This window comes from Nannobrachium achirus, assembly GCF_963921795.1.
Source record: "Nannobrachium achirus genome assembly, chromosome: 9".
Taxonomy (NCBI): Eukaryota; Metazoa; Chordata; class Actinopteri; order Myctophiformes; family Myctophidae; genus Nannobrachium; species Nannobrachium achirus.
In genome coordinates, this window is record NC_137818.1 from 31,387,000 (window position 1) to 31,405,762 (window position 18,763).

General features: G+C 39.2%; 1 protein-coding gene across 1 annotated transcript; it reads left to right on the forward strand.

Annotated features, from left to right (window-relative positions):
- Positions 1-3,631: 3,631 nt before the first annotated feature.
- On the forward strand, positions 3,632-17,978 carry phf8 (PHD finger protein 8). The gene is made up of 22 exons (XM_080733142.1): positions 3,632-3,873; positions 4,488-4,789; positions 6,436-6,521; positions 6,715-6,841; positions 7,087-7,247; positions 7,618-7,759; positions 8,280-8,466; positions 8,688-8,850; positions 8,969-9,056; positions 9,194-9,300; positions 9,400-9,491; positions 10,094-10,183; positions 10,305-10,586; positions 10,720-10,802; positions 10,909-11,087; positions 11,288-11,373; positions 11,785-11,906; positions 12,171-12,514; positions 12,875-12,970; positions 13,057-13,166; positions 13,279-13,642; positions 16,110-17,978. Exons 2-22 carry the CDS (start codon positions 4,692-4,694, stop codon positions 16,196-16,198), a joined length of 3,096 nt encoding a protein of 1,031 aa, XP_080589268.1. The 5' UTR covers positions 3,632-3,873; positions 4,488-4,691; the 3' UTR covers positions 16,199-17,978.
- The last annotated feature ends 785 nt before the right edge of the window (positions 17,979-18,763 follow it).

Genomic DNA, 18,763 nt, shown 5'->3' on the forward strand with positions numbered 1-18,763 from the left:
TCATACAAAAACAGCCTCTCATTAAACAATACTGTACACAGTTTAAAATGTTTACTCTAAGCTCACTTCCTGGGCTACTCTCTTCTTTAAAGGTACATTCTGAGATTCTTTTGAACATATACGTTATATTCACATACATTCTTAACTAGTTTTTTTTAATGCACAGTATACAATTTGGAACTTTATTACCCCATCATGAATCATTAAATGTTAGTTTTACGCCAATGTTTACATTACCAATATAAACAAACCTATTACAGCCCCAAACCACAACAAATGCAGTTTAGAAAATGATGTATCTGTTGTCTATAGCAGGGGTCTTCAACAGGGGGTCCGCGACCCCTAGGGGGTCCGCGGAGGTACTGCAGGGGGTCCGCGAAATTATTGATAAAAAAAAAAAAAAAAAAAAAAAAAAACGATTTCAAAAAATGTTTTTTCCTTCTTTTTTTTGCCATTTTCCACATTTATGTTAAAAAAGAAATCATGATTCTATCCATTTTGAATAGCTTGAATACATGATTGCTATTGACATATTATTGACATTTGTTCTCAGTTAATAAGTAGTATGTTTAGAAATGGTAGTGGTACGGCCCACCCTGCTCGCTGTAACTTGTACATGTTTAAAATAAAAAATATGTCGTAGCCCCGACCCCCCCACCTTACGAGGTGGTAGGGGGTCCCTGCTCCATCTCCCCATCAGTTTGGGGGTCCCCGGCCTGAAAACGTTGAAGACCCCTGGTCTATAGTGTTAGTCCTTCTTTCAAGAGCTCAATCATCTAGAATAAAAACATGTTTCCAGTTTCCACTGCATTTAATTTTTTATTCTTTTTGGTGTGTGTGTTGGGGCTACCAATTTGTGATGTGCATCACTGATTAGGCCTTTAAACAAAAACTAAAAAGTAAAAACTAAATGAGAGCCGAACCATAATGGTCTTAATTTTAGGTCTGATTTGTTGTTAAAGTAGCATTTTGTGAGCCCCACTCACTTGACTTTTTGTCAAGCATCGTGCTGATGCTTTTATTATTTCAGTTAAGAACCACTTGTCATTCACAATAGGCTGTTTAAAGTGTGTGACTCTTTTAAAAGCCAGACTGTGGACCGATTAAGTGCTTTGCGCACACTTCAAATGGTTTACTTGATTCAGTAACATTTCATTCCTCTAATTCTAAATTCACTTAGTATGTGATAGATGCAGGGAAACAGAGTAATACATCTACTGATGTTTTATTGGGTTATCAGTGTACTTAGCCATATACAGATTTGGCCATTAATGGTCAGGCATTGATACATCTTTTGAAACCTTAGTCTAGTCTAAGCAGCATTTCTGTTTCATTGAAATTAATGATTGTGAGATTCTGTGCCATGGCAAACAGGAGATTGTACAGTTTGTGAAACTGCTAAGTGTGAGTCAGAGACGCACTTAAAAAAGAGAGTGGGAGGAGGAACAGTTTGTGCTTAAGCTTATGGTTGTTCAAAAGTAAAACTTTACAACTACATAATTTAGAATTTAACATAATGGTTTTCAGTATTTATGTTGTTTTTCGAGACAACCCACATTTTCACAGAGATGTAGTTCATTATTAGTGGAGGTGAGTTACTGTGCCGTCATGTCCAATACTAACATGTTGACCACATGCCACAGCTTTGATGATATCCATGATATGAAATGTGGAACTTGCCCTGTCCTTGAAGTGTTACCAAAATGTTATCTAAAAGGAAAAAAGATTATTTTTGTATTTTGAACTGGGGTTGTAAAAATTGTAAAATTGTGTTCTCATCATTATAAATCAGAGGTTATTTGAAACTAGACATCACTGGTTCTCATCCGTGTTTATAGATATGGGACTCCCCTGGTTTTACATCTCTCATGGGCCAAGAAAACCCTTGGATGATTCTTAGAATGTTTTGGTCAGTTGGGAAATTAATTATATTTCAGCTGGGCCAATGTAAAAGGTAAATTATTGAACCCTTGTATAGGCTACTGGTCTGCATAGAAAATAATACGAAAAATATTGAAAATGTAATGTGGGGACCACCAAAAATGGCATGACTGAGAACCAATGATTAAAGGATATTTAAACAGAGAAACGTAGACAATGAAAAGTATGTTTCATATGATTTAGCCTCTGTAAATTGTAACTAATTCAACTGTTGATTTTATTTATGTTTTGTAACTAATCAAAATAAATGATGGAGTTAAACATCAAAACTGTTATTATTCTGTCCTTACATTATATATCCAGCGCCGCGGGAAATGGTTGAAATTGAAAAGTGAATACGAATATTTAGTTTGTCCCATATGGTTTGGCCTCTCTGAAGTTACCAGTGGTTCTCAAAATGTAGGGGTCCTTGAGTGAGTTTCAGGGGATCCCCAGCTAAATGATAGTTAGGAACCAAATGGACCCACATAGCCTATACATTAACTAAGACTGTAATGGAACCAAATGCCAACTCTCAGAGTTAAATTAACATTGCTTTTACAATATAAATTGGGGAGATATATGCCATTATTAATGGGGGTCTGTAGTGTAGCCTGCCTAATAATTGCATGTCAAACGAGGGTCCTTGAAATTATAATGGTTATAAAGCCGTAAAAATCTTAGGCTATGGTCCCTGGCATGTGTTTCCAGATGGGGGTCCTATTAAGTGTCAATTTGGGGGTCCTTGACATGAAAAGGTTTAAGGACCACTGCTCTGTGGTGAACATAGACTGTAAAAAAAAATCACACCCGTGTGAAGTGGAGCTGTGTGTGTGTGTGTGTGTGTGTGTGTGTGTGTGCGTGTGTGTGTGTGTGTGTGTGTGTGTGTGTGTGTGTGTAGATCATGTGTACCGATTTTTGTGACATTTGAAGAAAATATGTAGGAAAAGGAGCAAAAAGTGTGTTTTGGAGAAAATTCAAGATGGCGGAAAATCTATCCTGGCGCAAATGGGCGTGGTCTATATGTTGAGATGCGTCTTGACCCAAGGAATCCAGGGAAAAAAGAATTTTAATTTTCCGATCCACGGTTCAAGAGTTACGGGGCAAAACGTAAAGTGGGCCGTTATAGCGCCACCATGAGGCCGAGTGATGTAATTATTTTTCGATTCATTCTTAAAATCATTATGAATATCCTCTCCGAGGTTTGAAACTGTAGCTCCTATGGTTTACGAGAGAAAAATACTTGAAAGTGATTTCTTGCATTGTCCCATTATAAGTCAATGGGGACAATTAAGCGTCGTTTTTTGCCGATTACGTCGGCATGGTAAGGCGGATCGGAACGAAAGGTAATAGAACACCATTCCCGGCCGAGCCGCACATTTTGATGTATATATTGCGCGAGTGGCGTAAATGGTGCGGCACTAGTTACGCGCCGAAGTCAGGCTACATACACACACACACACACACACACACACAGACACACACACAGACCCACACAGCCACGTGTGGTTTCACACAGCTCCAAAAACAGATGAACCATTGGACTTATTAACATTTGGCAACATCGTCGCGTGAATGCAGCCCTGTGATCCCAAAAGCGCGTTAGCGGACTCTAGCGGTGTGCATAACGAGAATAGCGCAACTTTATTGTTCCTTCAACAACAGACAGCGACGAACGAACGTCTCGCGCTGTTGCCTTTGAAATGGCGCTGATGCGTTTATGTGCTCATTTATTTCTAGCCAGTGTGCTTATATAGGTGTCTATTCCATCATTTTGCCCTGGCCAGGGTTCACTTCTGGACATGATTCATTATACTTGGACATTGCACAGCTCTTAATCAATGATGTGGGGGCAGTAGTTGTGATTAATTTACCCTGAATGATAAGGCCGCATCGACCCCCGAGCTGTCGTAGGGATTTCATCCGCTTCTGACCGCTAGCTTACAAGCTATGGTAAGTTGCTAATAAACGACTTAGCCCAAAAAAACATTTTTGGGCATATTAGGCAATATTTTTTGCTGTTACGTGAAACAGTATAACATAAATGCAAAGATGTTGTATTAGTATAGAAGATAGATTTTATTTTCACATTGATATCTGACGTTGAGTAACCTAACATAGCTAGCTCGCTAGCATGTTTGCTAAATGTTTTAGCGCCCTGCAGGCAGTATCAACACTCAGTGTTTACAAATAGAACGCTAAAGCTAGTTAATTCGCTAGCAGGGTACACTAGATATCAGAACGGTGGTTTGGTTGTTTTTATTTGTGTGTGCTTAATACCAGCGAGTTATCAGCGTGTCAGATTTTATGTAACGTAATAAGACAATGGTGAAAAGTTTATTTGACAGCCAGCTCTACTATCGCAACCCATCTAAAATTTGCAAAGATTACCTTGCGCTATCCAGTTAGATTTGTATGTGAACGGGAGCTTATTTAGATGGTTTTCTGTACGTTAAACAAGGCTCAGAGTAACTTACATAGTATACATACTAAGTAATAGTTGAAACATTAAACTTTCATTCATATTTCTCACAGCTTCTATATGGTGTGCTGCTGTATTTCAACAGGTTTGCAGGTGAATGCTGTGTGCCATGTTTGCCAGGAGTGGGAATCTGGAAGTCAATGGTTGGATGAGCAGCTTGGTTCACGGCCACTAACAACTTTGCCTAGGATCTTGGTTCACCTTTGACACATTACGTAACATCTGTGTCCTGGATTTTATTTGGAGTGGTATTTGAGACCGTACTGATCTGCACCGTCCTACACTCAGTATGGCATCAGTACCTGTGTACTGCCTGTGTCGCCTGCCATATGATGTGACACGCTTCATGATAGAGTGTGACATTTGTCAAGACTGGTTCCATGGGAGGTGAGTGTGATGATATCCACTCATAATCAAAATAAAAAAGAGAGCATTTACATTTTATAATCACCTAAAAGAAAGTGACCCAGATACACTCCATAACAAGGCTCTCACACACAGAGAACATCTAGAGAGATGCCCCCTCAGCCAACTGGTCTAGGAACTCTGCACACAAACACAAGCTGAGCCACCAGACAGAAAACTCACAGGATTAAACCAAATTATAAAACAGCAAAAAGAAAGCTACCTGACACATTGGAGAGAAGCAACCCAAAAGCAGAGCAAACTAGAATGCTATTTGGCCCTAAACAGAGAATACGCAGTGGCAGAATACCTGAGCAAGGTGACCGACCCAAAACAAAGAAAAATCTTGACTAGGTATAGACTCATATTAGCCCCATATAGAACCTCACCCGTCGCTGCATACTGTTGTGCTCCGAGACGAGGTCCTATAAAGGTTTCCCCGTGGGGGGGTCGAACGCCTCCAACGTTGAGGTAGAAAACACTTCCCGAAATTGTATCCACAAAGTAAAGGTAGTTCCGAGCTCCCAGACTGTGATAACCTAACCAGGGTCAATAAAACATGAACCAGGGCACGAAACAATCCGTTAAAATCGCTAGTTTTGTCAGCCGGCAATGTTTACAAGCCTGGAAGTTGCAGCCGGAATGGCAGCATTAGCGGCCCCTCTGGTCGAATGTAGCCCCAACCGTCGCTGCATTCGAACAGACATTCGACCAGAGGGGCCGCTAATGCTGCCATTCCGGCTGCAACTTCCAGGCTTGTAAACATTACCGGCTGACAAAACTAGCGATTTTAACGGATTGTTTCGTGCCCTGGTTCATGTTTTATTGACCCTGGTTAGGTTATCACAGTCTGGGAGCTCGGAACTACCTTTACTTTGTGGATACAATTTCGGGAAGAGTGTTTTCTACCTCAACGTTGGAGGCGTTCGACCCCCCCACGGGGAAACCTTTATAGGACCTTGTCTCGGAGCACAACAGTATGCAGCGACGGGTGAGGTTCTATATGGGGCTAGACTCATATACGACATAGGCATACCTGGCTCCTTAGAGAAAACAGACTTTGCACACACTGCACACAAAATTAAGTGGAAACTGAGCTACAGTTCCTAACTGCCTGTCCACTGTACCAAGACATCAGAGACACATAATTCCCACAGATCATAACCACCCAAGGAGAGTTTGAAAACATGACCAATGATGAAAATTGAAAAACTCTCATGGTTACACATCTCCATTCCGACATGTCTCCTTTCCGACAACTAACCCTATCCCTAACCTCTATGGAAGTGTTGCCACTCCGACAATAAGAAGTCACTGTCGGAATGGAGAGCACCCCCCCAACTCCCATACCTGCTGGCTGAAGTAAAACAACATTGATGGCTAGCCTTACACTACACATCACTTGATGATGTAAATTATATTGTATATGTATTGTATTAGTGTGTTACAAGTGGTTGTGAATTATGAAAAACTCAACTCGATCCGTTTTTGCCATGATCAGTTATAGGCCTAATTTGACATGACTATTGTGACAACCACAAAGTACATACAACACATTTACCTAGTTAATTAATCATAAACCTGTTTGGCTTTCCATTGTGTAATAATTGATCATTTTCTTTGTGCAGTTGTGTTGGAGTGGAGGAGGACAAAGCTGCAGAGATTGATCTGTATCACTGCCCCAACTGTCAGGTGTCCCATGGGCCATCTGTCAGTAAGTAATAGTTTATTCTGGGTTTGCCTTCATGCAATACTGCATGTGGTATTTCCTTGGTCTTTTACAGTACAGCCAGCACTTCTGGATGGTCCAGCTTAATACTCTTAAGTGCTGGTTGCTGCATTGTTTTGACTTTTGGACTGTCTTTGACAATGTACATGTGATTTTCTTTCCCTTCTCTTCCATGCAGTGCGTAAGCGCCGTGGAGGCAATAAGCAGACAGATGGTGGTCTTAGTGTAGCAAGAGATCCAAGTCGGCCTGTCAAGACAGGAAGTCCGCAGTTCGTCAGGGAGCTACGCAGCCGCACCTTCCCAAAGTACATTTACATTTGAGGCATCATTCACACAAATAATTCTATTTAAATTCTCAGTTGTGTTCAGGTGACTTTGGTCTTCCTTAGTTTGATATATTTCTGTATATATAATACCAAAGTGGGACTTAACACTGAGCAGGACATGACAGACTATGATGTGAAAAACAAATTGAAAAATATGATCACAATCACATCTTCTGTGTGTCTTTTTCTGTGTCTGTGTGTGTGTGTGACTTATTTTATGACAGTGCGGATGAGGTGCTGCTGAAGCCCTCAGGGGCCCAACTGACAGTCGAGTTTCTAGAGGAGCGTTCATTCAGTGTTCCTGTCATGGTGTTAAGGCGGGATGGCCTTGGCATGAACTTGCCCCCTTCGTCGTTTGGTGTCAACGATGTGGAGCACTACATCGGTATGCCTCTAGCTGCCAGATCACATGGCTCAAGACTAACCCTTTTCACTTTTTTTGTTAAGCCGAGCTCACAACGTGTCACGGTCACAATGCCAATGAGGGCTCAAACAATCCACTTCGTAACAACTGTATCAGCCTGGGAGTTTTACCTTTGTCCTAAATTACATATTTTATTGTTCCCTGGAGGACAGGATGTTGTTGCCATTGAGATTCCCAGGCTAGTGTGTGATCAGAAAACATTTTGTCAGATTATATCTTTTTAAAGACAACTTTATACTTTGCTGTATTGTTTGCTTGAAAATCAGTTATTGACGTATAAATTAGGCAGTATCATGAGCTCATGTCTGAAATATGATTGTGTTGATCCTAGGTGCAGACAAAGAAATTGATGTGATTGATGTGTCTCGTCAAAGTGATATGAAGATGCGATTAGGAGACTTTGTGGAATACTACAACCGCCCTAACAGAGACAGAGTACTGAATGTGATCAGCCTGGAGTTTTCTGAGACTAGGTACAACTGGTTATTGAACCCATCACACTGATCTATAATAAACTCTGGATTCGTGATGATGTAATTAATCATTTGATGCCACCGTGATGCCACATTTTTATTCCCTGCTAATAATGTAATGAATAATGATTAACCACAATAATTAATTCTAGTGTTGGGGTCTAGCCCTATTACCATATTTACTTTTTAAAATATTTGGTTCGCTTAGATTTAACAACTATGAGCTAAAGAGAATTGATGAGTGAGAGATGGTAATACACATTTTTATTAACACAACCATTCTAAACCATCATAGTGAGATCTGGAGTTAATTATAAATCAGTGACACGTAGTTCATTCATTTACTGTATGGGTAATGTAAGTTGGTTTAACATAATTTCTCAAGCTCAACTAGTTAACCATCTGAATGTTATGTCATACGTACAGTGTATATATATGTGAACTTACAGGTTTTTGTCAAATTTATGTTCAAAAACCTTTTGAACATAATGTAAAATAAATAAATGTGTCCCTGTTTCAGGCTGTCAAACCTGGTAGAAACTCCAAAGATAGTAAGGAAACTGTCTTGGGTGGAAAACCTCTGGCCCGAGGAGTCTGTGTTTGAGCGCCCTAATGTGCAGAAGTATTGCTTGATGGGAGTGAAGGATAGCTACACAGACTTCCACATTGACTTTGGAGGCACCTCAGTCTGGTATCATGTTCTGAGAGTAAGTGGTGAAAACACAGCTCTTGAGATTCAGATGTAGCAAAGTTTAACTTGATGCAGCAAAACAATTCATTACTTATTCTATTTCCAAAATTAATTTAACATTTAATCAATGTATTATGTCTTTGTACATACAGTACATGAGTCTAATACTTTGAATTAATTGGATATTTAGATTTTATTCTCATAAATAACAGTATATGTGTCCTTGCCACTCTTCAGGGTGAGAAAATCTTCTACCTGATCTCACCTACACCAGCCAACTTGACCCTGTTTGAGCGTTGGAGCTCCTCAACGAGTCAGAATGAGATGTTCTTCGGAGATCAAGTTGACATGTGCTATAAGTGCTCTGTCAAACAAGGAAACACTCTTTTCATCCCAACAGGTAAGCTAGAATGTTTGTTGTTAGTTTGGGTTTGAAATTGCAATTTTGGGTTTGGCATATACAGTAGTGTTATTGCAGTATTGTTACTCAAATGTTGTCTCCTCTCTGTCTCCCCCAGGGTGGATTCATGCTGTGTTGACTCCAGTGGACTGCGTGGCTTTTGGAGGGAATTTCCTGCACAGTCTCAACATTGACATGCAGCTACGGTTAGTCCCCTCTGGTTCTGTTTTTCAGTATATTTGGTAGTATTTCGAACTTTTCTTAAGTCATCCATCCACAGATATTCATTGGTTGTAGCTGTTTCCATTGATCACTGAGTTGACTTGCTGTATTTTACCCTCAGAGCGTATGAAATCGAGAAGAGATTAAGTACAGCAGACCTTTTCAAATTCCCCAACTTTGAGACTGTCTGCTGGTATGTCGGAAAGCACCTTCTTGATACATTTAGAGGTAAGAGGCCTCACTGCTTTCCCATGAATTGTATTACTATCTAGTGAATAAATGATTGTGCTCTCCTCTCACTAACTCTTTTGCTGGTTTCTCTTGCAGGTCTGAGAGAAAACCGCAGACATCCTGCTACTTACCTGGTCCATGGGGCAAAGGCCCTGAACAATGCCTTCCGTACCTGGACTCGCAAAGAGGTGATGCTCAGTGATTCACGTTAACTGAAACGGACCATACCAGTGTTTTTCCATCTGTTGATTATATATATTTTATATTATATATATTTTATATTAACTTCCAGGAAGCCATTGGTTTCCATTAATTTCAGTACTGTATGAAAGTCAACATAACATGGTAAAGTTATGTTGCCATTGTGTGATACAGTTAAAAGCTATTTGATTTGAGTCCAAATTTGGGTTTGGCTGTTCTATTGGTCTGCTGATATATTGGCTCTAATGTTTTTTTTTGGCTGCCATTTTAAAATACTTTATTGACGTATCTAGAGGTACTGGTACAAACATTCAACACTCACTGAACAAAACAAAGTCATTTTACGATTGGTTTGATTCCCCAGTATTGTAAAGTATACAGTACGAACTGGGCTAACATGCAAAAACACTGGTATGGTTATTTGAGGATTGTATACTACTATACTCTTTCTTTTTACCTCTTAAGTTCTTTCTTTTCTTTTGTTCCTTCCCTCGTTTAAAAAATTACTCTTGCCGCTATCCCTGGATAACAATTTGCCAGAAATGATGCCGTCACATATGATATAAATTATGATTTTTTTCCCACCCAGGCTTTGAGTGACCATGAGGTGGAGATCCCAGACTCTATCAAGACGCAGCAGCTAATAAAAGACCTGGCCAAGGAGATACGCCTGGTTGAGGTAATTGGCAGAAGAACTCAAGTAAAAGTACTTTATGTGTTCATACAGTTTTCATGCAGTAAAAGTGTTAAACATGAATTCATCATAGATCTCTATCAAATGTCGCTCTCTCTTTTCCAAGGACATCTTTCAGCAAAACATTGGCCGCACTGGACCTCAATTCCCTGGTTCACCTATCTCCAAAGCTCCACTGACCACCTCTCAGAGTTCAGGCCGCCCCCCTGGCAAAAAGCGAGGTCCCAAACCGAAGGATGGTCTTGGTGGTGTAGGGCCCCCTGTAACCAAGAAAAAGGGTCAGAAGGCTTTACTCAAGGCAGAGGCAGGAGAACTGGACCTCCTTGAGATCCACACCAAGCACACACTCAAGAAATTTCAACCTGGGAAGTCAAAAAACAAAAACAAGGTATGAGTTCAGCAGACTTCACAGAAGATACCAAGAATGACTAGTCGTCATTATTCTTATTATCATTGTTGTTATTATTATTGGAGATCCTTATATCAAAGTTTGCTCACAGTTCTATTTTCTTGCACTCTAGTTGGACCTACCACTGGATGGGTTTGAAGGGAAATTAAAGAAAAGCAAGCTAAAACTGGTACTGACCAATGGTAAAATTCAAGGGTAAGTAAGCTTTGAGTCCAGAAATCAAATTATTTTCTTACTATAGGTGGCACTCTTTCTCAACCTTTATTTCATTGCTATGTTCTTATCTTTACCCTGATTGTAGGAAGAAAGTAAGCCGTTCAGGTGGCAGTAATGGAGCAGGAAGTGCTGGACAGTACCAGCATCTGGACATGGAGGGGTCCAGCCTCTCTGACTTCGAATCTGAGGATGAGCTGCAGATTGACGAAACTCCGCCGCCAAGACGCAAGCCTGCAGCATCTAGCAAGAAGAAGAAACTAAGTGGTAAAGAGGAAATCATGACTCGACAGAACTATGAACATTTGAATTGATCTATGGAGAACTTATTTAATGATGTGAAGTCTTTTTTTTTTTTCAAACAATGGGCTATGGGTGAATGTTTTGTCTTTAAAAAGTAATATTTAATCTGGTTGAAGTACCACTGAACACTGTATAAATAATGAAAAATGTCTGGATCCTCTCAGGTCTTCCTAGGAAACTTCCCCGAGCCAAACCCTGCTCTGACCCCAATCGTATCAGAGAGCCAGGAGAGGTGGACTTTGACATTGAGGTGAGATTATATGAATATAATCCAAATGAAAATGCCATATGTCTTATTATATGGGGGCATGCTAAATTTGTCTTTTTACACAGAATAAGCCCATTCCCAAGATGCACCTCAATCTTTCATGGGCAAATTTGACTTATGGGGGCTAGTAGTGTTAATGCAAATATTAATAAAGAAATTGCTGGCTTATTGTGTCTAAAAAGACATATTTAGCCACTTGTACGCATGCCCCCACCCACTGAAATTAAAATTGCTAAACGTGCTAAAACAATAGAACAAAGTAAATGAAAACATTTCTACTCACCTTTTCTTTTCTTTAATTACCATCTAAAATATGAACCCTTGTTGTAAAAAAAACAAAGTTGTCCTTTAACAATGTCATACAGCAGTGATAATTGCATTTATGCCGATCAGGAGGACTATACCACAGATGAGGAGGTACTGGCAGCCCATGGAGTAAAGGGTGGAGCTGGAGGCATTCTGGACTTGTTGAAAGCCAGCAAGCAAGTGGCAGGCTTGGACTCTGCTGCACTCAGGTTGGTTCTTAATGATGGCCACTCATCCCCTAGCACACAGGAATCATGTTTAAGGACATAGAAGGAAAGACCAAAATGTTGATAGTGTAGTATATTAAAACATTGTACCTCTTCAGAGTAAAAAAATAAATGTCCTGTATTGTCATGTTTTAGTAAAAACATTGTCTCAAAATCTTGCATAATTCACCTACAAATTGTCCATTATGTTGTCCATTTTTATGGTTTTACTATACTGGTTGACAAGCTGTCTTTTCTTTGACTCAGTGAGGAAGCACCAGCTTCTCCCAGTACCCGAGATGCAATTCAAGGCATGCTCTCCATGGCTAACCCTCCTTCCTCGTCGTCCTCCTCCTCGTCATCATCCTCATCTCCCACCTCCATCTCTGGGGGCCTGACTGAGGGACTGGGAGTGGTCAAGGAGAAGGGAGGGAGGGCAGTGTGGGTGACTGGAGGTATAAAAAAGACGGGGTCAAATCCTGAGAAGAAGCCTGCCGTTCAGCAGCGGCCTGGGAAACGGGCCATCAAAAAGCCAGCCCGACATCTGAGCGAGGATGACAGTCCAGATGAGCAAGAGACTCTGGGAACTTGTTTCAAAGACTCAGATTATGGTGAGAACACACATTATAATTTCTTTGAGTCTACTTTAAAAAAATAAAATAAAAAGGGACCAATCTTTTGGTTGCTTCTGATGCCACATGTACTCAAAATAACATGCATTAGTTAGTGCATGGTTCCAAACAAGTTTACAGAATAAAACACATGAACACATTCACAGTCCACATATGTCACTACAGATATACACTTCCATCTGCCATATTGGTAACACTGGGAAAATGATGGATACAGGAAACACGCACGCACATACACACGCTTTCCTTGTGCCTGCTGATTGTGACAGGTTACAGCAAAAACATTTACAATTAGTTAATGATCAGCCTTTTGTTTGATTTCTCAAATATATCTTTCAGTTTACCCATCCTTGGAGTCTGATGAGGAGGATCGTGCCAACAAGGCCAGGATGAAACGGAAGAAAAATTGGGATGACACGCCTTGGAGCCCCAAAGGTATTCAACTTGGTTACAATACAATCAGATATCAGTTTTGAGATTGTGGTGGTTTGATCCCTAAACATTTTGTTGGCATTTTGTAGCCCGGGTGATGCCAACCCTTCCCAAACAGGAGCGTCCAGCGAGGGAAGGAGCTAGAGTAGCATCAGTAGAAACTGGCCTTGCTGCTGCTGCTGCCAAGCTAGCACAACAGGTGAGTTGAAGGGACAGGATGTCAGCTGAACCAACCAAGCAATGGGTATGAACTATGAACTCATGGGGCATTCAACTTGAACTCAAAATAGTTTTTGTCCGTTATGACTTAGGAGCAGCAGAAACCTGCCAAGAGAAAGTACACCAAAAAGCCCCGCCCCCCTGCACCTGTAGCCCCACCTCCTGTCCAGGTAGAACCAGCTCCACCCTCTCCTCCAGCAGCTACAGAGTCTGCACCAAACTTCAGCCCAGACAGGAGAATGGAGTATTACTCTGCCAGCCTGCTGGACCATGAGTACACAGCAGGACCAGGACCCTTTGGCCCCGGAGGACCCAGAGGCAGTGGAGCCATGGCCCCCGGTGTTTTCCTCACTTCTAGGCGACCTTCACTTTCTCCTCAGAACAGCAGCACTTACTCTCCATCAGCTGGGACTCCTTCAGGCGTAACAAACCAAGGCACCACAGGACCAGGTCAAGGTAAGCATTGGTGGCTTAACACTTCACAGCCAATGATAAGATAAACATTGATTGATACAAGCAGAGAAATTCAGTTGTCATCGTAGGGGTGGGACAAGAAAATGGGTATTAGCAAGAACCCCTAGATACGATACGTATCACGATATTTGGGTCACGATACGATTGTATCACAATATATACAGTATATATTGAGATGAATCACAGGAAGGTGAACGAACTAGCTACAGTCGTGGCTAAAAGTATTGGCACCCTTGCATTTGTAAAAAATAAAAAAAACAAAGAAATCTTCCAGAAGCTTGGCAAATGAAAACATATTTTGCATCAACATACAGTATTTGGTTCGCAGAGGAACACAACATAAAGCTAGAATAAATACAGAACAGAATCCTAGATCATTCTACAAAGAAACTTGCATACATACTTAAATACACTGTACTTGAATTTCAAGCAGTCTATTCACCTGGAACTCACCTGCGGTGAAGTTGACTTCTTTAGTAACCACTAATCCACCCAGTTTAAATGGAGTAAATCCCCCATTCTGCTGTTTTGTGTCACAGTCAGGAGGTCAGAGGTCAGATTGTAGCCAAACATGGACAATCTGAACATTCTGAAGGCTCCAAGTCCATCTCCAGAGATCTTGATGTTCCTTCACTGTGCGCAATCTAGACTATTGTGTGGTGTTTTTTTTAAAACAAATGCAAGGGTGCCAATACTTTTAGCCACGACTGTATAGTACAGCGACGTCAGGACTGGACTTCTACTATTGGTTTCTATGTATGGGAACAGAGTTTATTTTTTCCTCAAATATTACTACAGCCTGGAGTATCGATACAGTATTGGGAAATAAAATATGCAATATATTGCGATATCTATTATATTGCCCATCTCTATGATATGTTGTCGTGTTTTCTTACGTTGTCAATACACTGGGTTTATTGACTACTAAATATGCTAGGTAATAGGTATAATTTTTTTTGTCTCCACCAGCCGAGGCATAGGGAGACTATGTTTTGCACCCTGTCTGTCCATCCGTGTGTGTCCGTGTGTCCGTCCTCTCCTGTCTGTGTACAGCTAATCTCCTGCGCCGTTGCCACGATGGCAGCGAAACTGGGCACGCACACTCCCTGGGTGCCAGAGCCGAACCTCTGCCCCACATTTTTTAAATTGGCTAAGATTGCCTTCCAAAGTTAGCAGAACTGCTCCATTTTGAACAAAATGCCTCAAATCATGAACACGGAGTGCGATTTCCGTCAAATTTTTCTTGCACATTCCCAGTTCCCACTAGACAGAAGAAGACATGTCACTTAAAAATTGTAAAATCAGCCTCATTGTGGTGCTACACCAGCCCGATTTGTGTTTTTTTTTTCTTCTATAACTACACCGATCACTGTAAAACGTTGTACACACACTCCTTACAGGCTAAAGATAAACCTTTGCCCTGCATTTTTCAAATTTGCATTATATAGCGCCACCAGGAGGCCGACTTACGTATCTGACTCCTTCAGATTTTATCCAAATTTCAGTCAACTTGCTACACATGATCTCTATAGTCATGTGATCAAGACGGATATCTTTGCTTTTTCATATTCCTTCCTGATTGGCTAAGATTGCCTTCCAAAGTTTGAAGGATTGGTCTGTTTTGAACAAAATTCCTCAAATCATGAACTGAAACAATTCCACCCTTTTCACATTTTTTAGAACAAAATGGCTACCTGGTGGAGACCTGTGCTCGGAAGAGCACTGCTTCTAGTTTACATTTGAATTCGTATAAAGAAAGTTAGAAGCTTGCCTTACTGGAACCAAGAATTTAACACGGGTCGCTGGCAGGTTGCTGTCGGTGTATGTTACAGAGGCACTATGCAAATTGTTGTTCATGTACAATTGGCAATTATGTGAATATTTCTGCTTTTTGCCTTTTTTATTGGTTTTTATTTATTCAGTTACACAGATATTGTGACTTATCATAGGTGAAAATGTGTGCAGTATTATATTGATTATCTCCTTATTGAGGACCAGATATCAAAATATTGTATTGTGAGTTATATCGTCCCACCCCTATGTCATAGCAGCAACAGCTATTAGAGTGAAAAACAGGATATGCACAGGAAAGAGACTAAGAATAGTGTCAAGACAAGAGCCATATCAGGACAGATACAAAATATATTAAATAAAATGGTTTGACTTAACACTAGATATCTGCACTTATGAATTAAATTAACTTTGTACACAACATTATATCAATAAGTGTACATGTACAGTCAGTCAGTCTATTACCAGTGAATATATGCATGAATATACTGTATGTCTATTGATAATATATATGAATGGATATCAACGGACTTGACTACACACATCAACAGTGAATTTCAGACGATATGTATGTATAGTGTCTGTCAACCAGTGGTTACTCATTTTAGCAACAGCACCTTTTCTAATTTATTGCTCTCATCCCACCCTCATTTATCAGGGAAACGTCCAAAGAAAGGACTTGCGACTGCAAAACAGAGACTTGGAAAAATCCTGAAAATCCACCGCAATGGCAAGCTTCTCTTGTGAGAGGTGTTGGGAATGTGGCTGAAGATTTTACATGGGAACGAAGAAAATGGCTTTTTATTATAGATGGCTTCAAGGAAGTAACTGCTTCAGATGATAGTGATTTATATTTTGTACTACAGTTATTTAGTTATTTCATCTAAAAGTCATACACATTATCTTTTTGACACTGTGCTTCCACATTACATATTGCTTATTTTGAGGAGACATTAAGTTATCTACAGCAAACAAAACCTAATTTGATAGTTAGAAGCCTAATCTTTTGCTACAATAAAACAAGAAAATAAGTAGTAATTCAAATTTTACAGACACATATTTAGCCAATAAGGCTAGCTAGCTCATTAAATGTATGTACTCATTTGAGGTTTTAGGCTATTTGAGTTTGTTTATATTTAGACATTATATAATTTATAATGTTTTTTATGAATTTGTAAAGGGAAAGAACATTTTATTGTCAGGTAAAATAGTGTTTTGTCTTAATTGGACTGTTTTTATAGTTATTTCCCCCAGTTTTTAGTTTTCTTTACGTTTCAGTGACGTACTGTATATCATTGTGGTGGATGACATATTAGAACACCAGTTGTTAACTTAATTTTGTCAAATGTTTTCATGCATGTGGTAAATGTCCACTGCACTACATGTTGCATTTCATTTTAAACGATTTCATTTTGTCCATCATGCTGTCGGCAAACTATTACAAATAGCCTAATACCTGAATAGAAAGTGCTAAGCTGATGCCAAAATTGCTCTTCCCAAGAAGACATTGCATCATGCTTTATTTATTTATTCATATTTATTTAATATAGTATTTCTGCCATCTCCTTATAGTTCATTTTCTTTGTGTAATTTTTGTCAGCACTTCAACTGTGTATGTAAATGTCATTTTCTTTCCTCCCCACATTTCTGTCAGCCATGTAATAACTGTATAATAGTGTATCTTCATTGTTTCATTATTTTTTACTGGTTCATTTAAGTCATTGTAAATATTTATTTATATAGATAAACAAAACAGTCAAATGAGCTGAAGAGACAGCCTCTCGGTTTATCATGATTTGCATCCCGAGTTTGAGCAATGTTCATGGGCCAGATCTAGAGACATGCTTTTTTTGTTTTAGGAACGACCTAGCATCAAAATAAATTGTAGATTTAACTGTATGAGAAGACATTTAAGGTGGGGATTAGGTATTTGGATTGATATGTAAATAAATGTTGTAATTTAATTTCTTTTATAGTTCAGAAGACTTTGTTTGAAATCTTTCTTAACACATTGTAAATGATGCATTTCTGTATTTGGAAACGGTATGTAATATGTTTTTTTTTTTTTTGTATGCAGTAAATATGTCATGCTTAGTTTGTCATGTAGTATTGTATATGTAATGAACTTATTGTGCTAAAACAAACTGCCCTTGTTTGATTTAATCCGTTAGTTATTTTAAATACTGTTGATATTCACACACTGTCAGTGTACTGTATATGTTAAACATGATGTGTTAAATACAAATACGGCCTGGAACAGATAAAATACACCTTGGGCAAAGTTGCTTTTCTTTCACTGAAATTATTTGAGTGCCCCATACCAAAAATTAGATTTTTATTTTAAAGGGCCAATATAGTATGACAACATGGACAGTTTTCCATGCATACGCTTGCTTGCTTTTTTATTTGACCAATATTCTTATAATACACATTTCAAAGACTGAATTCACTGAGTTTTACTGTCATCCTAAAGATATAAAGGGGAACATGTTGTATTAAACACATCTAGTCTTTACGTCAGTTTGATTTCTTCCCATGAAATTGCTATTCCTTAGGTTATAGTGGCTACACAGTATGGGTCTGTAATAACAAACCACTCCAGTGATCATTTTTGACTGATTAGTGTGGACCACAGTTATTCTCAGGGTTGTTTCCTTTATTGTACTCCATACTTTAGTGGTGACTTGTCTAAGCATTACTATCAGAGCTGTTAATTTATTCTAACAGCAACGTTTCCCAGTCAAGTTTGGGATAAAATTGCATTTGTTGTTAAAATGTCGGATCTTTATCCCCTGGTTTTCATTCAGTTTGAATACATTTTCATATCGAGATGAATTAAAGTATATTTTTCAAAGCTATAAGCATTGTGCCGAGTGCTTTTCGTGTGCACATTTATACACCACTGTAGAGATAATGTGTAGTGAATACTCTACTGCAGTGGTTAACAAACGTTTTAGCTTGTGACCCAATAGATAAATTAGACTTTTGCCCGGTACCCAAGCTAGTGCAAACAGCAGATCTACAAGCTCACAACGCGCCGCTTCGTGCCGAGTTGTGAGCTTGTAGATGGGCCATTTTCACTACTTCTTAAACGTTTGTTTTCTAATTTATGTAATTTCTTTGATTTTTCTTTGATTACCTCTTGAAATTACAGAAAAGGAAAAAAAAGGTATATATATATAATTATATATATATATATATATATATTCTTTTTTTTATTATTATTATTTTCCCCATAAAAAATGCTTTTTTGGGAATGTTTTTTGAAAATGTTTTGAAATAATAATTAAAAACGAAAATGTAGGAAACCAA

What these genes read in the sequence shown, in the direction of transcription:
- phf8 (XM_080733142.1), top strand. Translation starts at nt 4,692, where the DNA reads ATGGCATCAGTACCTGTGTACTGCCTGTGTCGCCTGCCATATGATGTG. An exon ending in GTCCCATGGGCCATCTGTCA is followed by an intron (nt 6,522 to 6,714) that starts GTAAGTAATAGT and finishes TCTTCCATGCAG; the next exon opens with TGCGTAAGCGCCGTGGAGGC. An exon ending in CACGCCTTGGAGCCCCAAAG is followed by an intron (nt 12,971 to 13,056) that starts GTATTCAACTTG and finishes GGCATTTTGTAG; the next exon opens with CCCGGGTGATGCCAACCCTT.